The sequence below is a fragment of the Falco rusticolus genome, chromosome 1 (genome assembly GCF_015220075.1).
Source record: "Falco rusticolus isolate bFalRus1 chromosome 1, bFalRus1.pri, whole genome shotgun sequence".
NCBI classification, from domain to species: Eukaryota; Metazoa; Chordata; class Aves; order Falconiformes; family Falconidae; genus Falco; species Falco rusticolus.
Window position 1 is genome coordinate 18,769,679 of NC_051187.1, and position 25,180 is coordinate 18,794,858.

Here is a 25,180-nt window from a genome sequence, read left to right on the forward strand (position 1 = left end):
GCAGAAACCAGATCAAAGTCAGGGGCAACAGGAAGTACAAGCAGAGATTAAAGATCTTTATATGTAGTAAGGAAAATCCAGTGATGCACATTTTTTATTGTAATGCCCAGAATATGAATCACTCATTAGAATGTCCATGTTCTTTTCTTGGGGAGCCTGGCAAACACTGAATCTAACAAATTTTTCTGCATTGTTAACCATATCATCCCCATTCCCCATCCTCAAGCAGGATGGAGGATTATCAAGAAAAAAAGCAGTTTGATATGACCTGTGAGTATTCATCAATAATTACCTGAAGATGGGCTTTCAACACAGCACAGGGACCAAGGGGCTACTGTGGTCCTCAGTGTATGAGGAAAGTAACCAAAGAGAAAGATGTTATTTTACACATTATTTTTAATTATTTTTAATTGGCTTGACCACCACTGGAGTAATTGTTACAGTGAAAATGCCATAACTGGAAATAAAATAAGTAATTGGACAGGGTTCAGATAAAAGTTATAAAAGTTAAACCAGAAAATATACTTCATAATGAAAACTCTGGAAACTCAACTCTTGCAGCTTAACAGCAAGGACATCCGCTGAACAAGCAAACCCTCAATCACAATCCATAAGCGGTTATATGGGGAATGAAACTGTTAAGTGCTTTGTCCTAGCAGACAAAAGAATATTAAAATTCAATAGCTAGAATGAAGATAGACAAACTCAGAAGCAAGGCTCACATTTTAACAGGAAGGATCATTAAGTTACTCCATTGAAAAGAAATTCTGAGTTAAAAGATTCGGTGCTGAACTTACAGGAGTTAGCACAGGAAAGTCCACAGCTGTGTTAAACAGCATAACTGTTGCTTCTCATCACATATTTTACAGATCTGGCTCACATTGTTTAGCACTGACACTACTTACCTGGTAGCTGTCAGGTAGACTTCAAGTGTAATTACCTAGCTTTAGTTTAGGACAGCTGCAATTAGATAACAAAGTCTAGTCACGTAGAAAGAAAGTATTTATACATTAATTTCCTGATCTCCTAGCTGCTTAAGAAACATATACTGATCTACAGGCTCTGAGGTATCACCACTTTTAAGTACTGTAGGCATCAAGAGCTACTTGAATACAAACCCAGAAATCGTTTCATAAGAAGGCTGGAAGACTCCATCCAGAAAGTGCCTATGGGGTATAACAGCTTCTGTTGAGCTAAAAATAGAAGTCAAAGCCTTTTTCTTTCCCTTTTGGCAACACAATCTACAAAATGTAAGGGGCTAAAGGGTGTCAATGAATAAGAGTGACTCATGTTTCTATTTTTGGCAGAGCTTAAGGAGGTGCTGTCTTTAAGCAGATATTGGCTATTTCTTTGCTAATTCATTCAAGCTCCTCATGTGCCAGGGGAGCCTGCAGAGGCAGATGGCTAGAGAAAAAAAGCCATTTCAGTTCCATTCTCCGTTTAATCCAATAAGGAGGAAAGGCAGATTGGATAAGATTCAGAGTTCTGAGGCAGCTAGTGTTTTGCTGGCTAAGTTCTACCCTTCACTTTTTCTTCTTTGGCTTCATAAAGCATAAACAACAAATCAACAGGTGATAGCATCTACACTTTAGCTTTGTGTTTTTGTCTAACTAAAGGAGTCCTGCTTCTAGTAAAGTATGGAGGAAGGGTAGATTTCTGTCTCAAGATACCAAACCACCCAGCAAAATCCTTTACACTTTCAAGAATTAAATAGGCCACTATGCTAAAGTTGTCTAGTTATCCAGGTAAACAAGGGTATGCACAAGGTTCATCGAGTATTATCAGAATAAGAAAGGAACAGTAAATGCCTGTAGGCCAACTGGCAAGTCTTGAGAATAAAGTAAGCCAGAGGTATGCTCTAGGTGGCCATTACTTCATTGGTTAAGATTTAACTCTGAGAACAGCTCAAACTTCACGAGACTAGTCTGCTCAGTCCAGCCTCTGATTGCAAAAGGATGCAAACATGCTAGAGTAACTAGACCAGCCCCTACACCATGCCACAGAAAAGTCCACTGAGAAATCACATCATTATTCTGTCATTGTACAGAGTAATTGTGAAAATTCAAACACTGGAGCTACTACCAGTTCCAATGTTGTTAGGATGCTTCCTGTAATCTTTAGTCTGTATTTGTAATTGGCTTCTAATGCACCATGAAACAATCTCCTAGATTAAACACAATCACATCAGAAAACTGAGACCTCTCATGCTGCAAACCTTGGCATGAAAGGCAGGAAGAACAGTGCCAAGACCTATTTGCTTCAACTAAAACCACACATGCCAGCCACAAGCAATGGAGAAATATGAAACTCTGAGTACCTTCCATTTTTAAGGAGAAAAATCTGTATAAGGGGATGCATGTATGTGTACATATATGGGTTTCTTAATAGAGAAGCAGAAGAGTGAGAGCTTAACTTGCAGTAGCAAGCTAATTCGGGAGGACAGTAGAGAATTTTTCCATGATTTGGAAAGATTAATGAGAAGCCATAACATCAAACCAAAAATTACTCCTTGTGCACAGAACTTATTCAGTTTGGTATAGCTTAGACCATCCCAGAAGACTAAGCAAGCTCTGCCACAAAAAGGATGGATTTAAAGAAAATGTCATCTACTGTTGTATGCTTTCCCTAAAACAAGAATGAATGGCTTGCATAGATAAATGCTGCAAGTGCAGCTGGCTTAAGTGGAGCAGCTCCAGGAAGAAGCTGAGCACTTTTGCCACTAATTTAAATGTACAGTCCTTTTTACAAAACTACTGCCTAGTTTCATTGATTCACTGGTAAGGGAAGTAGATGCAGTGAGCTATTCTCTAATTGCAAGAGCCAGTCTCCTTGTTTTCTAGGTGCGGAGTATGTGGACAACAGACGACCAACAAGGTGGAAGTCTTTCTGTGCTTCATGTATAGGTTTTGGCAGCAGCAGCAGCCGCTGCCACCTTCATGTGTTTGTGAAATTTCTAAACTCTCCGATGACCTCTTTGTTACAGGTGGCCTAGGACCACAGAACCATATTTTCAGAAATAATTACTCTGCAATAGATTGACACAGAGTCTTTGACACAGTTCCTGTCATTGTTGGTGAATCCTCCTGAACTTCCAAGGGACACAAAGAAGACACACAGCTACTGATGCACAGAACAGAAGAGAGGCCAAGGGCAGGCAGCAGACAATTCCAGACACTTAAACATTTATTTGGCACTTCAATATATATTTCTTAAACATAAAAACCAACATTCAACAGCTGCCAGCACAGAAAAGAAAGGCAACACAAGTGTGCATATATGCATACACTCCAGCAGCATGGCACAAAGGTGAAGGCCATGCCAAAGCCAGGACATCCCGCAGAATTCTCTACTAGCTTAGCCTGCTCTGAGACCAGGCCCTTGCTAGGTCTTCACATCCAGAGAGGGGACAGGAATCCCACAGCCAAAACATGAAATTCCAGTTCTGGAACAAATCCTGACGATCTCCTGGTAGAGATGGTGACTTCTGAGTTTCTCCTTAGCATCCAAGTAAAGCTCTCTCCAGGTGCCTCCAGTTGCAAAGCTGAACTTCAGCAAGTTCTCCCTGATCATCATATACTTCACCTGAGTTAAGGACATGAGAAAGACTCCTTTCTGAAAGGATATTTACTAGGGGCTTGAGATATTAATTCCTTTTCCTTCTCATCTCTCTATCTGCAATTCTCACAGCCAGGACAAACCTCACATCACACATTCTCCATGAAAGTTAAAGCAGGACTTGCTCCTTGGGCACCACCCTGCTTCCTAACACACATCAAGTCAGATATGCCACCCAGTGGCGACTGCCTTGTCAATACAATATTAAAAAAACTGAAATCATCAAAGCAGCCAATACTGAATAAATAACTTCATGCTTCTATTCAGTTTTCCTGCTGGATTTCAGAAACTTATCACTTGAGAGTGTGTGTTATGTATACATACCGATCTGTACGCATACATGTATTCAGACACACAGAGATAGATCTATATGCAAAACTCATAATGTGTATGCACATTAAATTTTACAAATCAGACATACACATTCAGTTTTATTTTTTGCTTAAGCTTAAAATGGCATGGTTGAACTTCTGTGTCAGGGCAAATACCCCCATCCCTCAAAAAAAGCCCTCAGTTATTTCAGTTTCCCAAATCCCTGTGATTACTTCTCATGGCCTAGCTGGCTTTAGACTAATTCAGACTTTTTTTCTGCCTCCTGGAGTCTTCTGAAGAGAGAAGCCTTCTGAAACAAAGAAACAGGCTCTTGCCCATGGGAAGGACGTGGACCTGAGCAGCATTCACACTTTGTGATACACTTGACTTTTGCAGGGCAATAAAAAACTGGAGGTGTTTTCTCGAATTGAAACTTCCCTTTTCCCGCTGCAAGTTGAAGGTATGTCCTGAAGTGTCTCATAGGCCTGGCTATGCATCCAATCAGGGCTGTGTTAGCTGGTAGAGATCAGGCACCTGTGGAGATACAGACAACAACCAGGAAAGTTAGAAGCAATACAATGCCCATCCTGAGCTCTCTATTTTATAGTTAATCATCCCATCATCACCAAATAAAGGGGAGAGGGGAAAATGCTGATGGTGTTGCTAGGACAGCTGAAGTGCCTTAACACTCCATTAACTCAGCTTTGGGACTTGATGAGCAAGCATCAGTACAAAATACAAGAGAAAAAAATCTGTTGCTCAGATAGGAAGAAATTAAGCATTTAAAGCCAGGGAACCAATTTCAAAGGACAGGGATGGTAGTGTTCCTGGCTTTCCTGTCCCCTAATCATTTAGGACTATTCATTCAAAATAGGTACATGAACCCATCCAGACAACTAGAGTTGCTCTACCTCAGTCAGAGTTTGTGTTTCAGGGTCCTTAGACCAAAAGGGATGGAATAATCTCCATCCAGTGTATAAAATAAAAGGAGAAGAAACAAACAAGAAAAATAAATCACCAAACAAGTAACTCTGAGGAGTCACTAACTAGAGCAAACAAGCAATACTTGAAGGACCCTGCTCCGACATTCTAGTTCACTTACTTTCAGAGAGCTGAATGAACTATCAAACCTCTACAAGACAGAACAGCTGCAAAACACAGGCACAAATGAGCAGCACATCAGCACATACAGACTGACAGCAGGGTTTAATACACATAGAGTACAAGCTTATTTCCAGGAGAAAAAGCATGTAACACTGCCGTGCTGTGGCATTTGAGATTTTAGGAGAAAGAACAGAAGCAAATTAGTGGGATACATCACAATCTTCACTTTAGGCTTCCATTTGAAGATTTGGTTAATTTTTTTATTATTCTAAGAAGTCGCTCATTTAATTACAGATATAATTTCTGTTTTCTATTCCCGGCCAAACTGTCTTCCCTTCATGTTCTTGGTTCAAGGCACATAATGTTATAGTGCCAAAATAATTTTGAGAATTTGAAGGGGAAGAGTCAAAGCTAAACCTTGAAGCTTTCACTGCTGCTAAATAGTGTATTGCCAGAAAGGCTTGGGAATGGGTGTAACTGAGCCAAAAAGAGCTGTCCATAATAAGAGTACTTTGAGCCACAACCTTCTTCTTTGTGTTACAAACCCAATAGAGTTGTGAGGTTTTTTCACTACTAAAACAGCTACAAAAAAAATAGTATTTCAAGGTGAGTGTTCTGAAAAGATGAAACTTGCTACCGGATCATAGCATAATTGAGATTGGAAGGGATCTCAGGAAGTCACCCAGTCTAACTTCCTGCCCAAAGCAAGGTCAGCTATGAGGTCAGACCAGGTGACACAGGGTCTTATCCTGTCTGGTCTTGAAAACCTCCAAGGTTGGAGACTATCTAATTTCCATTTCTAATTTCCATTTCCACCACGTGTGAGGAGACATTATACAATAGTGGATTGTAAGTTTTTGCATTTTACTGCAGAAAAATCGTATCATAGAATCATAGAATGGTTTGGGTTTGAAAGGACCTTAAAGATCATCTAGTTCCAGCCCCCCTGCCATAGGCAGGGACACTTTCCACTAGATAATGTTAATTAGGATGTAAAATATCATAGAAGAATGTCTGAAAAATGGGTTAATTGATTTGTAGGTTTCAATCAGTACTAACTTGGAACAAGTTTATTCCTCTCTTCCGTATTCCATTTGTTTGATGCTAGTCCAACCTCCCCCCAACATTCTTAAGTCAAAGAATTAGACATTTAATCTGTTAAAGATGCCTTTGGGAGGCTCTTACCTTCATTCAGATGAACTCTGATGACCTCATCAGGATTTTTTCTGCAAGTTCTTTGGCTGTTCCTGAACCAAAAATGACTTTTTGTCTGATTAGAAGAATGTAACGGTGAAATCAAACTTGGAGGCAGGAACTCAGGCAGCCACAGGCAAACATTAAAATGGCAGGATGTTGTAGGAGATAAACTGGCTTCAAGATCAATTTATGAGGTGGAGCCTAATGACCCTCAAGAGATGGCTGAGATTTTGCCAAAAACCTTTGACTAGCAAGCTATTTGGAAGGTACACTTTCCAATCAGAGCTTAAAAATCAGACAGAAAACGTTCGCTAGGGACTGTCAGATGTTCAGCTGAGTGCACAGCTGCTCAGCATTAGCAAATATGAGGAATACTTTATAGATTGTGTTAAGGTATCATGCTACAAAGTGTTTCCATCAGTGCTGAGCATGCATTAAAAGTCACTACAGGTACCAGAATCTACTGCCGATTTTGAGCAGTAGCATTTGTGAAAGTCGACTAAAAATGAGACTATCCCCAGAACTTTTGGGGTGAAAGAAGCTGAGGTGCTGGGGAAGACAGTGACTTCAGGAATGCAAAAATAACTGGGAGTGTAGAACTGGCTCTCAGCAGGAGCTGTGGCGACTTCACGAATTCGTTTTATAGGCCAGTACAGTTTTAAAGTTTCAGTGCTTAGCTGTTGATCCCTGGTTTGTTTAGACAATGACTTACATAGGCTTCATTATGTTCTCCATACCACTCAGTGCAGAAGTTCTGCACTCTCTGCATGGACACTGAGTCAAACTGGTTTTACTTAAACTGACAGACACAAAATTTGGTTGCAACACCTGTATTTGAAAGAGGATAAATATTGCCCTCTGCAGACAGTGTATCTGGCTCCATAACCAATGTAATACTCAAAGCAAGCTGTATACAGATAGTCAACGTGATGCAAAGACAGACATATCTATACGTATGTGAAAGAGGGAGACAAATGCCAAAACTGACTTACATATGTATCTGACTACCTCCTCTGGAACTAGGTATGTATGGATTCTGGGGATCCAATTTCAAAAGCCGTATTTGCAGCTCAGGCTTCTTATGCCAAAGAGCTGACAATGCAGCCATATTCCTTATACATGGAAGATAAATATTCCAGTTTGCATAGAAGATGACCTGCTAATTTGCAAGTTAGATATTATCAAAAACATCTTCAGATTAAAAACCAAAATAATACAGACAGGAAACTAAAAGTATATGATTCCTGCCCTTATATATGGGCCTTGATCTAAACAAGAGAAATTTCATTAAGAACGAATTAGGAATGGAAACAGAGCCAAGAACTTAAGTACTGTCTGGTAATCATTTTGTCTGAATACATAGCCTGTAAGAGCTTTTCTTTGCATCCACTGGGGACTGTGATAATGAAATTGGAGCTTAAACACATTCCTTTATTTTTCCAAAAATAAGTATTTCTGTTCCTTCAATCCAGGAATCCTGATCCATACACCTCTGCACAAAAGCCCTCCCATCTTTTTCCTCCCATCTACTGTACAGCTGCTGTGGAAACTCCTGAATGGAAAACAGCAAGCAGATATGTGCAAAGCTAGACTGTTACTCTACCTGAAAGAAATGACAGGATTCACTGTATTCCTGTGGCTATTCTGCCAGTGGCCATGAATCTACTAGGAGAAAGATTAAATGGAATAATCTAGAGGAGCAACATTTGATACATATTTTTGATAAACAGTATGACTGTGTTATTTTGTCTTTCTTCATTCCCCCTGTACAACTGTCCATCACCATAGCTCTGCTGCCTCTGCTTGCATCAGAGCTCTGTCTTTAGAAATTCAGGTTCTTCCTTCTAATACATCTTTTGTTTTCCACCTCTTCTTACTTAGTACTTCAATTATAGTACAATTTTTGGAACGAAAGGTGGTACATAAAACGTCATGCACTGTATAGAAGCCACAGTGTAAAGGCATCTGTGCCGGATCCAGATTCAATTATAAAAGTCACTTTTGTTGTTACCACGCTCCCACAGAGGGAAGCCCCACACATACAGCTTACCATGCTGGGGTGTATCTCCAAATGGTCCACAATTACTGTTCCCCTCTGGCCACAGAGACTACACCAATTGTTTTACAAGTGGGTCCACTGAACGATGAAGTTGCTTCTGGGCTAAATGCTAAACTCAGGCCACAGTCCAGACCATTTAACACAACTAATCAAATAATAGGTTTCAAATTAAGGACAAGAGATGTGAGATGAGGAATCCTAGTACTTGCATTGATCACTCGGTCAACACGTATCAGATTTGCAGAATAAAGAAGTTCAGCTAGTCCTCATTTTAATTTGAACATATACAGTCCTTGCCTCCTCCCAGGTTAAGCAGTTCTCTTCTGGATGTCCCACTGAACCTATGTAGCCAACCAACCTTTTCAGATTGTTTAATGCAGCTGCACAGAGTTACGAAGGCAATAAAACACAGTGGAACAACATATTGAAACCAGAGCTATAAAAGGATATCGGCAATTGTTATTACTTAATATTTGCTGATTAAAACCTTCATGGCTTAGTTGACAGAACTAGATCACCAAAAAGAAAAAGAATGGGAACATCTTAGAATAAGAGACAACAAAATCTGTCAGAAGAGTTAAAAACAGACAACATGCACATCCAAGCCAATGAATAGTTATTGACAAAGCACTGTTTGCATGCATGTTAGCTGTCACAGATATCAAATCTTGGCCTTTGTAATTAACCAACCTGTTGCTGCCCTTCACTTCATCCAGCTCCTTTTGGAGTCTAGCACTCTTCTCTTCTTCCTCCTGAAGCTTCCTCTTTACCACACGCAGCTCCTGCTGGGCTTCACACTTGATATCATTGGCTACAACCACTGCAGTTTGCAGATCAGCTTGAAAACGCCTCCACTCTTCTGTATCTTCCTAGAAAGAGCAATTAGAACCCCAAACTGTTTGCTGTAAAAATGTACCTACTTGAGCTGAGCACTTAGTTACTGATCTCCATTTCAGTGACCACAAGCGACCAGGATTTCACCACAATTTCAAGATGATGTCGAGGTCAAAGTAAATACTTGCCTCTTTACACAGTACCAACTCTGATTGCCAAAGAAGAAACCAATGCTAAGCTCTCCACTCTAGTACAAAAAAAATGTAATTAAAGTTCTTCCTATAGCTATTGATCATTCAGACTTGTGATACTACTACAAGCACTGCTGCTGAAAAAAGCTCATGGCTACAGATTATTCACAAAGCAGGAACGGCTGTTCTAAAGAAGTTCATAGGTAGAAAAAGCAAAAGTAATTTGCAAAGGATGTATTGTATTTTCCTTCACAGAAAAAGAAACAGCTAGAAATGAGTGAAGAGAATGGAGAATGAAGGGATTTAGGAGGAACTTTCTACAATTGTCCTAGAAAAATACTATGCTTCTCAAATCCAGGACTGCAGTAAGAGCTCAGCTTAGCTTTGTCATGGAGTTTAAGCCTTACCTTCATTTGCTTAGTCAGAGCCTTCAGCTGCCTCTCTGCATCTTGTTTTTGTTCTTCCAGCTTCATTGCTTTACCTAGGAACAGTAAAAAAGGGAAAAGATTATTAAACACATAAGGGCAAGGGTGAAAAGTGAAAATGGGAGGGCAGAGCAGCCTATTTAGCTTTGCTTCTAGTAATGCCACTAAACAGACTAAACTGAAACTTCCCCAACATCTTTGAAACAGGTCATTATTTTGAGGCAGTAAACCAGACTTTGAAGTTTACAGAACCATATGTGTAGGGTCCCTTTGAAGTTTTCAGAACCACATGTGGAGGGCCCCTTACCTTGCAGACCCCCCGAGCACTGGGGCGACACTGGTACACAAAACACGCCACTTGCTCCACCAGGTGGCAGCGGGCCCTCTGTGACACAGAAGCAGCCCTGCTCCCAGCACCTTTCCCCAGAGCTTTTGAAAGGGCCAATAATTCCCATTTCTAGCACGGGCAATACATCCTTCGCTAAGAATGAGGCTTGAAGACTGTCTCTGATGTTATCTCTATAGCACTAACTGTTAAAATAGTGAGTTTCGTGCATGAACAGAAAGGACCAGCCAGCACTGGAATACTTCCAAAGTGAGGCTCTTGTCACACATCATAGAATCATAAGATCGTTTGGGTTGGAAGGAACCTTAGAGATGATCTAGTTCCAGCCCCCCCTGCCACGGGCAGGGACACCTTCCACTAGACCAGGCTGCCCAAAGCCCTGTCACCAACCTGGCCTTGAACACTTCTAGGGATGGGGCATCCACAGCCTCCCTGGCCAGCCTCACCACCCTCACAGTAAAGAATTTCTTCCTAGTATCTACATCCACCCTCTTTTAGTTTAGAGCCATTTTCCCTTGTCCTGTTGCTACAGAGCCTACTAAAAATTCTGTCCCTATCTTTATTATTAGCCCGCCCCCCTCTAAGCACTGGAAGGCTGCTATAAGGTTTCCCCAGAGCCTTCTTTCCTCCAGGCTCAACCACTCCAACTCTCTCAACCTGTCTTCACAGGAGAGGTGCTCCAGCCCCCTGATCATCTTCATGGCCTCTGAACTCATTCCTCCCTGTTGCAGCTATAAATGAGCTCCCTGAATAAATTCACTTAGGTCCTTTTTTTCAGCTCCACCTACTTTCTAGGTCACTGATCAGCTGGTTATTGTGAAGTTTTATAGCACGATGTTGTTCCACCTGGTCCTCCAACTCAAAAATGGTCTCCTTCAGGTTTTTTATATCTGCTTCATTCTCTGATGTTTTTTCCTGCAGCTTCTGGCTGGTTCTGCTCAGTTGCTCAGCCTGCCGGTCACATAACTCCTTCAGCTGACCACACTCATTCTCAGCCTGGAAGGAAGGAAAGCAAGCTGCAAGTCTGTCTTTATTTCTTAACAGATATTGCTCGCTAGAGATTTTATTGGACATCTCATGGACTTAAGAATTGAACCTGTGTTCTAAGCAGTGTATAAACTGAGTTTCAATGCAAATGAGACAGTTTCAGGAAACACAAACGAGCTATGAATTCCAGTTTTCTTTCCTGATAATAATGATAATAAAACAAGATGCTACAAAGGAATTTAAATTTTCTGTATGATGACTGTAATTCCAAACCATTCTCCACAGGTAATGAACAGAGAGGAATCATATTCCTGGAAAGCTCCGCATCTATTCACATATCACATTATGAGAGTGATACCACCACCTTAGGGCCAAGACTACAATCAGTTTGTCCCCAGTAACATTTTTGCTGCTTTTACCATGTGCACTTTCAATGGATTGTGAAAACATATGTAGTAGAGCTAGCTACTGCAGATAAGTGTATTTCTGGATGTAGGACATCTGGAATTACTGAAGGGGGAATCTGCTGCACTTCAGTTTGCTGGCTCAGGCCCACAGATCAATGTTTCCGCATTTTGGGGGAGATCTCTGAGTGTGAGCAAGTTATGGAAAAGCAAGGTGCTGGCTGCCAATTCAGTGAGCAGCACTGGCACAGCCTGACTGAAGGGCAGCCTTACAGAAGCCTGTGGTCTTGTTTGGGTGTCACAAATAGCCAATGATTCAAAACAGCTTAATTCAAGGGAAAGGAGAAGTAAGAAGGAGGAAATCTGTGGTTTCCAAACCAAGCAATAAAACTTTGGTACAGAGTCTGAGCACTCAGCAGTTTTTCATTTATTCTTCATAAACTGCAGCTCCAGCAAGCACTTGAGAGCTCCCTCGACTAACTATTTGCTGTGGTCACCTATTTAAGCTGAAAGGACATCTGGATTTTCCAAATCACTCAGATCATGGAGGTGCTTTTCTGGCAACACCCTCTTCTTCTGCAACTAGCCAATTTTACCATTCTTCTCGTGATCCATACAGGAAGGGCTGCACACACTGATCATCACTCTTTCTGCAACGGTGGGACATAATCACTGGTTTGTGCTTTATTAACACATGTTCTATGATGCCTCACATTGCTGCTCACTTCTGAACATCCAGGAACACACAGAAAACTGACTTAAGCTTGCTTGGAGCAAAGCTACAAACCAGTAAAAGAGGCAGAGAAAAATTGTTCTGAAATAAAATCACATTTTTGCCATGACTTTACGTATGCCAAAACAGAACACTTGTCAGCTTTGTAGAAATATTCTAGTTTTATGAAAATAATCTCATCTGGAGCTTGACCACGCACCATTAGTCATGCTGTTGTAAATACGTTTCTGAGCGTTAGCTCATGTCCTTGGTGTTCTCATGACCAATGATGCCTATTAGTTCACTACTAATTAATCATGATTAATTATTCAGAATTTAATATTTGCTGCTAACTACTCACACTCTTCTCTCTCCATCTGGATTACCAAGTGATTTTCACTACTATTTGTTCACATAATATCAAAGTAATTTTTTATTGGCCAGTTCCTTGCTCCAATTTTGATAAACACACTTCTATCTACTAAAACGGTAAATTCTGCAGAAGATATTAGGGGAAATTAGTTTTGAATTTACAAACACAGCTATGCTAACAGTTATTCCTGTGAAAACATGTATATAGCAGCTTCCACTGAAAACTAATTCATGCAATTTAAATCCTGGAAACTTACAATCAGTGGCTCAACAATTACTTATTTATGGAAGGACATATAAATACCCATTATACTTTACAGCTGTTACTCCTTTACCTTAGACAGCAGACCCTGAACATGCTTCAGTTCACTGTTTGCCTTCAGCAGCTCTTGTTTAAGCTCAGTGCAAGATGCTTCTAACTGATCCTTTTCTGCATGGGCCACTTTCAGCATCTCTTGCACCTCAGAGTTGTCAGTAGTACATCCCATCACATTGATTTCTGCAGCCTTTTGTTTCTCACTCTCTAACTGGGTTTTGAGAGAGCCATTCTCAATTTTTAGACCTTCTAAGGCAACTTTGCAGTCCTCCAGAGTTTTTGTCACTGTGCTGTTGCTCTGCTGTTCCACTTCTACAAGTTTAAGCAGCTTCTCATTTTCTTCTCTCAGGCTTTTAATCACCTGCTGGGCATCTTGATGCTCCCGTTCTAAGCTTCGCAGGCTGCTGGTTAACTGTTGCTGAATGTTGAGCAATTTCTCTCTTTCAAATTGCGCTTTTTCAAGAACTTCTGCACATTTCTGTTCCAGTTCGAGGACCTTCGCCTCCTGAGCTCTGCTCTCTTCATTCTTGGCTCGCTCTTGGAGAAGAGTCATTAGTTTCTCATTTTCTTGGCTCAGCTGTTCTGCTCTATCTCTATGTTGACAAAAGGATGTCTCCAGGAGAGCTTTCTCTTCCGCTAGCTTCTCATTTTCTGTTGTCAGCTCCTGCACCATTTGCTGTTGATCTGACAGCTCCTGCAAAGTGGCTTGTAGTTCTTCCGCTGTGCTGTGGTGATTCTCCTCCATTTTTTGTATTCTCTCTGTAAGCGATGCAACAGAAAGGTCACTAATATTGTTTGGAGAACTTCCTGTAGTGGAACATTTGGACCCTTTGAAGTGGTTGCTGTTGGAGGATGTTGGCCTGGAAGGTACATCTGCTATATGTTCAAAATCAGATGCATCAGGTGACAAGGAAGCTTTAGTTACGTCACTGCTGGAAGAACCCGAATTACGCAGCGCACCTCCATTCACATGCTGCCTGTGCTCATCCATTTCACCTCTCGACACATTTTTTGATGGGCTTCCAAAACTGGACTCTTGAGTAGTTGGGGTTGGGAGGCTGCTGTCACCTCCACTGCTTGTTGTGGTGTCTGAGAGAGGAGAGTTCTCTAGATAAAGCAGTTTCTCTTTCAAAACACGATTTTCTTCTCCCAGGCTAGCAAGCTCTTTTTGAAAAGTCCTGTTTTTTTCCTGAAGGGTCCGTATTAACGGATCAATGTCAACAGGTGATACGGTTTCTAAATTTTGGTTGGAAGCACCCATTCCTTCAACGTTAAGCGACCCTTTCTCTCTGCATTTCTTCAATTCACAACGGAGTTTGGTAATTTCAGAATCTTTCGTCTTAGCTTCTGCCAGGAGTTCTTTAACCTGAGATTCCAGAACGGCCTTGTCACCCGTTTCATTCTCTTGCTTGGACTTGCTAGTGGGGCGCACGTGTTTGGTAGGAGTTGGTGTACCAGAAGAGGTGGGGCTGGGTTGTGTTTTCCTAGTATTGGCTTGACCACGCAACACTGCTCTCTCTCTGGATACAGATGATGATATTTCCCGGGGTGCTGGAATCCCTGTGCGCTTTGCAGCTGAAACTGTTCCTTGAAGAGAAAGAGATGAGGCAAACTGAGTTAGTTCATAAAGAAAACAAGTCACATGACAACAACGCTAGAGCCTAGAGCAGTCTTGGAAAACACACCTGAGTGTTTGAATAGGTTTAGTCATGACTGAGTGTGTGGATTCATGTTTCAAAAGGCTCATATTATTTTGCATTTCTTCCTTTCACACCCCCTGCAAAGGAACAGTCTGCTGAACTTTTTCCCAGTGTAACAATGTTATACATAGATTCTGCAATATAAGAACCACAACCCCCAATACCAGGATATTAATTATTAAAAATAAAAAAGCCCTTTACATTACTTTGTGAAATGCTGATTTTAAACCCATTAATTTCTGGGTAAAAGTTCAGTACAAAGCTACCACCTTTGAAAACAATGTGTTTTTAATCACGAGAATTTTATCACACAAAACTCATGCATTTGGCATTATGGTCCTTTTATACAGATAATCATAAAAAAGGTCTGAAACATTTATGCTGACTGCAGATTCAGTGAAATAAAAAACTCTCCTGGCACTTCTAACACCAAGACAACTGTGTTGCTGCAGCTTCTTCCAGACACAGGTGAAAGAATTTATCATGTTATAAATTCCCATCCTCTTATGAAGGAAGAATAAAAGGAGGTTAGAAAATTGATGCTGTTCTGTTTGGTGGTTGTTTTTTACTCCCCTCATCCCCAGCCAACTTAATACAAAGCATTATGTGATTACAAGGGAAATAAAGTTTCAGAGTTGCTGATCTTCATCTTCCAAAGGTCTCTTGGAATATGGGACCATGGGTACTGAAAAAACAGTAAGAGCCATCCTAACCCTTTAACAAGCTGGTTAAAGAAAAGAAACTGGTCCAAAGGGGAGGGATTGTATGCCACTACATTGCTATAAATTCAAGAAATTCCGGTTCTCCAGACCTTACTCAAAAGGAAAAGCCCTGAATTACAGAGCCATAAAGTTTTGGGATATAGTATAATAAAGAGATATTGTCTGATGTAGCCACATAAACAGGATGCAAGGGACAGTTATACAAACATAAAAGGCTACTGAGCCCATGTCTGCAATAAAAACAAGAATCCTTCTGGGGGAAATCCTAGAATCAATTACACCTCCTCACTTTTGGGAGGCTCTCTTTGCTGATACATATGTGCAGGATTCACAGAAAATCAAAGGGCAGTTAAGGCCAAAGTGGGAACAGACTCCCTGCCTTACACAGCAAGCAGCTTCATAATCCTCCCAAAGAATTTTTCATATTGAGGAAATCTCGGTGCAGCTCACAGGGCAGTGAAGGGTTAATATTAACACCACCCAGTTTGCTCAGCATCTCTTTTGAAGAATGCACTAGGTTTATAAACCCCACACAAACAGGAGCCCCTCCTCCTCTCCCAAACAAACACACTCTGCAGCAGGCACAATAAACACCCGGAGACAAAGAGCAGCTGAAGAAAAGACCCCTGAACACAGAGGCGCTGTGCTGGGAGGAGAGCACAGAACGGGCTCTGTGATGGCAGGGGCACGATAAGGCCAGAGACAAAGGCTCCAGTGTTTATGGGAAGAGATAGCAGGGACAGTGAGCAGCCCACACAGCTTCATTTAGTCATCTACAGCTGGAGGAGCCAGTATTTCAAGGCAGCTCCGGGCTCCCCAGTGAAAAGTGCAAGGCAAGCAGAGATGGGAGTTTTTCCACTGCAACTCAAATGGCTGCGGGTGCAACCCCAGACCTGAGAGCTCGTTTCACTTGCCAGAGCTGAAGGGCCCAAGCTCGCTGCTCATCCCATTTCCTAACCCAAGGGCTCCCAGCTGCCAAGATCCAGCACCCATAAACCGTGTCCACACTGAGCTCTGCAGACAAGCAAAGCTTTTAGTGTCAATGCAGCTAACACCACAAGGTGAAGGACAAGAGGAAAATTGAATGACTGTGATGTTATGTGCTGCTCCAGCGGAAAAACACCAGCTCAGCACAGCTCCTCCTTGCTCAGAGGCAAAGGTTCGCGTGGGATGAACCCCAGGTGTCCGGGCGAGAGCGCACGAGGCCTTGTTTGAGTGCACCTCTTGAACATACCCTAGGACAAGTGTCCAGAGTAGAGAAGCAGCACGCACGCAAGCCATAATCATACTACAGATTTAGAATGTAAAATATGCATTACAAATGGCCACAGATGTTCTTCCATGGAGCCTAAGGGGTAGATTTAAAGCCTGTTACATCCTAGACATTTATTCCATCTGAAGGGTTGTTTTTTTTTTTTTTACTGTTGTAATAAAATTTTATGACAAACCAAGTGCCTCTTTCTTTATTCCCCCCCGCCCCCCAATGACCAAACTAGCGCAATGGCATGACTGTCATCTGCTCAGCACATGACTGGGTATCTAAGCAGTGGGTAGTGCTGACTGGTCAGTACTATACATGTTACTAGAAATGATGCTGCTGCGACACACTGGTACAGATTGCAGAGCACCAAGAAAACCACTTTTTCCTAAGTGAAATGTAGCACTTCTGGTATAGCAACACCAGTGTCCTTCTAATTGTCACCAGATAACAACTGCAACATGATCCTGAGCAATGGAAGACATATACAGAAGGATAACAATTAAGGATATTTAACCCGGATTATCTGTACTTCACCAGCTTGCCAATCAACGCAGGCTCATAGCTTACTCCATGTCCCATGTGTTTTGCAAGGCTCCATGCTCTGCTGACTTGCTTTGTCATAAATCACAAAGCATTTGCTATCCATCAATAACCATTAACCAACCTGGTTTTTTTCATCACATAGAAGTGTGTATGTATTTTCCTCTCTCCACTCTCCAAAACAGTGCCATGCAATACTAAAAAGTCACAGAGCGCCCAGAAAAGAAGTAGTTCTGAACACTTACGCATGTTGATTACAAAGCACCAAAGCAAGTTAAGCACTATGCTAAAGACTATTTTATGGGCGACTCCCCCTCTGAATAACCTTGAAATTGAGCAGTGTAGCAGTTATAAATGGAACCGCCAGCCCCACAGCCCGAGGCACCCACTATGCAGGAATTACATTTAGGGTTGTACAACGCATCCTGGTGACCTGATTAGCTCGGCACCCCACCTTGGTTACGGTCTGTGGGAGACTCTGGACAGACATGGGCCTTCCAAACTGCACAACCTGATCCAGAGTTGATTTACGCTGCTGCTTGAAGTGGCTGGAATCACAGGGAACTTCACTTCCTAGAAAGTGCTGTTTGTTTTGAGCAAGGAATAGAAAAACAAGCAGCCCTGCATCTCAAAGGAGACATTCCAGGAAAAAAAAAAAAAAAAAACAAAACAAAACACCAAACCAACAACAAAAAACCCTAAGCCATTACATACTTTTCTGTTTGGTCAAAATGGTGCTATGACACCTCATTCCCGTTTTCACTGTTCATCCACCCTGCCCAACCTATTAGCTTAACTATTCTCTTACCAGCTTTGAGCGCAACCTCTTTCCCACTGTCCCACATATCCAAGCTCAGGCTACTTCTGACCAACAGTACATTTCTCATTCCCTTTGCACCATACCTAACCTCCCATTCTCCCAGTCCCACAGCCACTCCTGCTAATGGAATCGGCTTGTGTTCTCCCACTTCAGAAGAACAGGGAATTACTCCTGAATTACTCCACTGAGAGTTACTGTCTGAAAACCTGTTTTGCTCAGACTGAGGTCACTTCATCATCATGTTCCTTGCCCTGGAGCCCAGTAAGTCCTCCATTTTCAGTATCAGCCATGCTATTCAGGTTTGCGGGATTAAACCCTAACATGTATGCAGAGATTATAATTTTGAAAGTGCTTTAAAATTAACAGCTATTCAACTCAAATCCTTTGAAACATGTAATTGCTAACTCTAGGTTACAAGACAGGGAAGCAGAATGGAAATGCCTCACCCAAGGTCACAGTAAATCAGTAAGGATTAGGACCCTGGAGCTCCTGGCTGGCAGCCTGCTGTGCAGCTTTGTTTGCACCACTTTCTGCCAGGGAATACTCACTGACTTTCCACTGGCATCAAAAACAAAGTGGGACTTTAATGAGATAAAAGTTGACCTCTCATGATGATCTTTAGCCATTGTAATCCCATTTTCAGCACAGCTACAATGTTTTTCACAGAAGGAAGGGATCAGGATTACTCTTCAGTTTTTCCACATAATGATCTATTTTTGATCTAAGCCCTCAGCATCTGCCACAGCAGCTCCCATAGGGGCATCCACAACCAGAAGGAAATGGACTATGGAATGGAGAAACCCATTTTGCAAACCCCCAGGGTGGAACCCATAGGACTGCTGTTCAGAAGTCAAGTCCATGCAGCATGGCCTATGTAATTACAGTGATAGCAGGGTAAGGCAGAACAGGTGGCAAATGTTTTACCATAGTCACAGGGGGGACAGGCATAACATTTTGGAATGAAGATTCAGTAAGTTCATTTGCTTTCATACGGCGTGTGCTCTGAGATAGGACGTATCACTGTCTTCCCAGTAAAGCACTAGCCTTGAAATGACATTTATTTTACTTCAGTCTTAACCATAATTAGGAGTTTGAATACCTGCTTCTCCAATCCCAGAACAGAGGAAGAATCTCAGTCGTGAAGTGACTTCACTTGACCACAGAAGCACCTTTGGAAATGTTCTGATTTCTGCCTTGAATCTATTTTTTTTAGAACTGGAGTCAATACAAGATTATTTGCCTCTGGCCTTTGAGCCATTTGTGTCCCACAACCTGCCCTTTTCTTAATCCTTCCCTCCATCAACATATTAATAACCCAAAGGTTAATGCCATGGGCTTCTGTTGATCCAGAGACCAAATTAACAGGGACTGTTCCATTTTGTACTTTCTTCCTAAATTTTGATCATCACTACTCTTAAGCTAATAATGATAAACACACATTTTCTTCTTCAACACACTAAAAAGAGTCTGTGTTAGTAATTCATTCTTCCATAGTTTAAGTAGGTACCAAATCTCCTGCATTTAAGAGTTCAGCTAGGTCATTTAAGCATGCGTACCACCGATTCATTTCGGAAAGTATTTCAGTCATGTAAGACTAAAGCACTAAGACAGATGCATCTTTGGTGTGATGTTTTTAAACAATGGATAACTTATTTGAATTGCAAGGGCAGGATAACAAGAAATAAAAGAAAGCTATTCATAGCACTCTGCAACATTAAAATCATACGTTTCAAACAGGCAAACTGTTGCCTGCAGACAAGATTGTATTCTCATGATTATCTGCTGCTCTAGGACTGCTACTTCTCTTCATTCCAACTCCTGCATTTGCAACAGACCAGCTATTTCACTACCTTGTGTCTCTTTGCCATTGAGGGATGGTACCTCAAAAAGGGATAGTGAAACAAAAGAGAGTGCAATAAGAAATTATGGGCTAACTCCTAGCCTCCCTCCCAACAGAAGACTGATTCTTCCTTTGTTCTGGAATTCTGTTCCCACCTGCTAAGATATTTTAATGAATTTTACCATCTGAACAGAACTCCCAGCCCTCAGAGGAAAACATGATTCCTGCAATACCTGGAGGAAAAAGTTAGTATAAATCAAGTGGGCTGCAAGCATTTAAAAATAAATACAATTAAAAAAAATAAAAAAAGAGGATAGTATTAACAGCCCATGCTTGTATAGTAAATAAAGAGTTATTAAGCCTCCCCACACAATTTTACATTGCTCTATCACATGTGGTTTTGCTGAAATGGGTTCTTATCAGTTTTGGTTTTCGGGTTATCCTCTGGCTGTGACTTCAGTAGATCCTGGATTCAGCATGACTGCACTTACTCAGGCTTTGCCAAGGTCTTGCTGAGGATCCACAGCAGCTTTGGTAACATACAGCAACAGAGAGGTAATGCAGGCACATACTCATACATGCTGTTTCGGTTGTGTAAGGTCCTATTACTATTTTTATCCAACTTTGAGTTTCTTATCCAAAAATAACCTTAATCCCACCTGATTTACAACTAGTGTAGGAAGCCAAAATACAGATGTCTAGTCCCATTTCAGGTGCCCCTTAGGTATATTTGAAATACCTTCAGTGAGTTGAAAGATTTGACAGCACCTGTGGAAGACCTGTCCTCTGCTCAAACTGGGATGTTTAAAGATATCTAGAATGCCACTAGACATTGAATTGAACAGTCCGACTTTCACAACAGATTTACAAGCTGGTGTTACAAGCCAGGTAATAGGAGCTTTTATGTGCCATTTTCAAAATTACTCTGGTACCAAAGTACCACTTAGGTGATTTCCAGTCACACAACGACCAACTTAACACAATGCATTAATATAACCTCATAACATCATTTATCTGAATTTAGTCACAGCCAAATCGGAAAAGATGGTATTAGCTTGGAGCCATTGCACACTCTGTTGACTCCCTACAATAAAGCAGTGTATGTTACAGGGAGCCTAGCCACAGCTTCTGTCGTCTTTTGTCAACTCAAAGTCAAGTTTTCAAGAACCTAATTAACTTGGTGTTTAAAATCCATTCTCCAAATATGGCTAAGCCAGTAAGAGCTCAAAGCTTAACTGAAAGCCCAGGGGACTTGGCAGATCACTTTCACCCTGCTCCAGCATTGATCCCGAGATTGATATTGACACCGATTAAGACTGAACTAGGCATGTCTTTTGGGAAATGATGACTATACAACACAGTAGAAGGATCACTGTATATTTGACTCTTTTGAAATACTTTTTTCATTAAAATATTTCAGGTTTGGATGCATTGGAATCCTTTATTTTCCCCTGCCCTTTCCCCCACCCCCTTTGTCTAAGCAAATGAAACAGTTAAACAAACTTCCCTGCTAACCAGAAATCTTCTGATATCCTAGTTAACAGGAAACAGACATTTCATGGTGGCATAAGAAAAAGCACAACATAACTAGTGAAAACTAGGACAGATAAACCAGCAACCCTTACTTGTGCTTCTGTGCTCTTTCACACAGATACCTACACAGAGGCAAAATCCCTACACATGTTCTGCCACACTGTTTAACACTGCTATCCTTAAACCTCTAAGGATGCTAACAGTAAGACAGCTTGGTAACACTACTGAACAGATGCACATAACTAATTCAACTCATGAAGAAGATGCAAATTAGTTCTAAGTGCTTCTTGGAGGTTAGCACAAGAGTGGGACTGGATGCAGAAAGCCAGATTTTAGAAGAAGTATAGGTGTCAAGAGACACAGATCAGCACCTACTGTTAATTTTCAAAACAGCCTAAGCTGTTTAGAGCTTCATATTTGACAGTGAAATGTCTGAAACTTCTAGTCCACCATCAGCTTCAGTAAAAGTCAGGCTAAAGAATGACACTATTATACTGTGACAAACAGTTATGGCTTGATCTGCTTGATACACAAAAGGGAATGAGCTGAACGGGTTAGCTGTCAGCCTTTTTTAGTGACCACAGTGCTGGATACTCCTTTGGATAATCCTCAATAACTGAGAAAAGCATACTATTTTCCACCCCTTTTAGGGTGGTCCTGCAGAAAGACAATGCACTCTGCTACCTGGTCTTTATGCAACAGCAAACAAAGCAAACCTAGGTTTGGCCAGTCATGTTTCTCCTGAAATTAGTCTGTTTACAGAGTATTAGTCATAGAGCCAACACCTTTACAGGTCAGCAACTCCTTGGGAAGGTTCACTTGGACTCCACCTCACTTTAAAAAAAGACAAGGAGATGGCTGCAGAACAACAAAGGTGGTTTTGATAATCTAGCACTAATTATATAGAAGCATCTGCTCAAATAAGGCCTTCTACTCAGCTAGCAAACACTGAGACTGAAAAGTAATTATAACATGAACTCTTTTCTTCTGAAGAATTTTAATGGCCTGTTGGACTGTCTGACTACACTCCCTGTGGAACAGGTACCATATCCAACAGGTGGAAAAAGCTAAAAGACTTAATGCAAAGATTTTGATCTATATAATCATTGTGGACAGCGTAGGGAATCAACTCGCATACTGATATTTGACACAAAGGAAAAGAGTAAGAGACCAAAGAAAGGGAAATAAAAACTATATTACAAAGCATTAAGGAACAACAGATTCCTGTATTTGAGAAGTTACACTACCAGAGGTTTGACAGAAAAAAGCAGCAATAAGCATCTTGATCCGAGCATTTCCTAATTTAAGACTACAAAGACCACTGACATTAGAGCTGAACACTTCGTACAGGCTGGCTTATTTTTTAATTACAAGATAAAAATCTAGAGATCTGGGGTGCAAGAACCACATGAAAAAAGGCATTATTTTGGTAACTCAAACACTAAGTCATGACAAATCTACATGTCATCAATTTAAATCTGCAGATGAACTACCAGTAGGACATTCTTTTGAAGGGTGGCCACTAGAAGAGACTCTCCCATGGTAGGAATGTAACCCAATAGGAGAGACAAATTCATATTTGAAGCATCTCCATTTAGTTCAAATTTTAGCATCAAAACCAAGCAAAAACGTACAGATGTACTGCCCAGTACTCTTAGAATCCACAAAAGGCTCCATTTACAGTGTCCCCTTCAGTAAATTACACAGTGGTTTTAGAAGAGAAGGTAGCAGGACAATCTCTGCTGCACAATTAAGGATTTTCTTAAAGATCACAAATATTTTATTTTCAGCTTGTTGCATTCACCCTGATCAATAACTCTGTTGTCTTGTTCCTTCTTCCATAGAAAGTCACATTTAACTCTTCCAAAAAAGTGCTAAAATCCAAATAGATCAGGTCTTCTCAGTGTCTGATGGTTTCTAGGTCTTAGCACAACCACAACAACAAGAACTGAAGCTCAAGTTCGCATTGTCACAGCTCAATGCTATTACAGTGGAAACAAGGTCGCATTCAGAAGGTAAATGAGATGAGATCTGATAAAAATCCTGTTCACAAAGTCTCACTGTGAATTTCGGCCGACTTTCTTTCCTCTTTATGGGCCTGTTCTCATACAATTCCTCTCTAAGTAACAGGAGTAGTCAAAATCTCTTTATCCTGAGAGACATGCCAGTGTCCATACAAAAGAGTTCCTCCAAACATTTCTTACACTATTTACTTCGGTTTTCTGAAGTTTTTTTTTAAGTCTTAAATGAAAACTCAAGCTTGGATAAGCCTGTCTTGAATACGATACAGTTTTGTACCCAGTACAAAAACAGTACAGGTTGTACTGTAAGAGGAAAGTTGCTCAGAAGTCTAAAGACCAGAGATACATCTGTAAAGTACATTAGCAAGGCTAAGAGTAGGCAAGAATTGTTCTATGCGTATGTATCCTTAGCTAGCATACCCAGTCTTTGCTTTTACAAATAAAATTCCCTTTCAAATCTGTTCAAGAGCCAAGAAGCATCCAAGGAGCTTCACTGTGCCATAAGCCTCTGGCACCAAGAGAATCACAAGGGTACCACTGCATTCACCACTGAAATGAGGCATACAAAAAAAAAAAAAGAAAAAAGAAAAAGATAGATTAACCAAACAACATACACCATCTCTGCCAATGCAGGTGCAGATTACAAGTGTAACTGCGATCTACCATTGCACTGCTTCAGATTTCTAGCGTACCCAGCAACCTGGCATAACAAACATTGAGACATCCAAAGCAAATGCTCAGCAAATGTTCAGAGAAACTCTATATCATACAATTACTGGAATGTCCCCCCCAGGAAACTCAAGCCTACTTTTTTGGGAACTGTTAATATCAGTGGGCCTGCCAAAAATTTTAGTCACCTGTAAACTATACTCCTTATCTAGCCCCAACAAAACAATGACTAAAACTTTCTGTATGTAGCATTATTCCAAAATTAATCTGGTAGAAGTTACAGAAATCCAGAATTTTCCTTTATTTTAAAATATAGTCAACTTGACTTTCTACTTCTTTTTATTCAATGTTAAAACTTCCACAACCATCATAACTCATGATTAAAAAATTATAATTTTTATATTCCTTAAGAGGGCCTTGATCCTATATAGTTGTGACATTAGTACACCAAAATTACAGGGATTTATGTACTCTGACACTTCCTGATTTTGTTTTGGAACATTTCCTGCCTATGCACCTGTCAAAACAAGATGAGATCAGGTATAATCATACCTACAGAAAAAAGAATTTTAAGCCAAACTATTTTATTTTTTTTTTTTAAGACAACTGTTCAAAAAAACACACCAAGAAAAATATCCATAAATGTGAATCTTTCCATGAATGGAGGCAAAACCTCTGGTGTTTCATTGAAGTAAGGTATTCTTTGGTTAAGTTTGGGGTTTCCCTTGTTTTCCTACCTGCTACTTTTGAGAATTCTGGTGTCCAGAAGGTGGTTAGCAACGGCTTTGGGGCACATCCTTGAAGTTTACTAACACTTCTCCCAGGAAGGCACTTTTCAGAGAAAGCAATGGCTTTACTCTGAGTTAAAGGTAAAAAATGAATTTCTCAACTCCTATGTCTGGTACTAGCCCTATTCCCGAGATAAATGACCACTAGCTGGAGTAAGAACCCCAGGATTTTCCTTAATTCTAGGCTTGCAAAAAAGTAGATAATTCTCTTCAGCTCAGAAAACAGCCTTCCAGCTAATCTAGCCCAGAAGTTTGTCATTCAGCTATTACTGGGTTAACAGTAGTGACTAGACAGCTGTACTTCCATTTCTAGAAAATGTATCGTACTAGATAGAATGTCAGTGTTAAGTGTTTTGAGAAGCACAGAAAATTAAAAAGCAAAGAAACAAAAACCCAACCCTAAATCTAACCA

The 25,180-nt window shown here is 40.8% G+C and overlaps 1 protein-coding gene across 4 annotated transcripts in view; it reads right to left on the reverse strand.

Annotated features, from left to right (window-relative positions):
• Positions 1 to 25,180, reverse strand: part of SPECC1 (sperm antigen with calponin homology and coiled-coil domains 1) — an 89,271-nt gene that overhangs the window by 29,767 nt on the left and 34,324 nt on the right. For 3 of the 4 annotated variants that reach the window (XM_037372789.1, XM_037372796.1, XM_037372805.1), the window contains 4 exons: positions 12,894 to 14,461; positions 10,872 to 11,079; positions 9,720 to 9,793; positions 8,978 to 9,156 (listed from right to left, as the gene is read on the reverse strand). In XM_037372789.1, coding sequence (XP_037228686.1) covers positions 8,978 to 9,156; positions 9,720 to 9,793; positions 10,872 to 11,079; positions 12,894 to 14,461 — 2,029 coding nt within the window. Of the gene's footprint in view, positions 4,462 to 8,977; positions 9,157 to 9,719; positions 9,794 to 10,871; positions 11,080 to 12,893; positions 14,462 to 25,180 lie in introns of all 4 variants that reach the window. The other variant, XM_037372814.1, reaches the window with a different exon arrangement.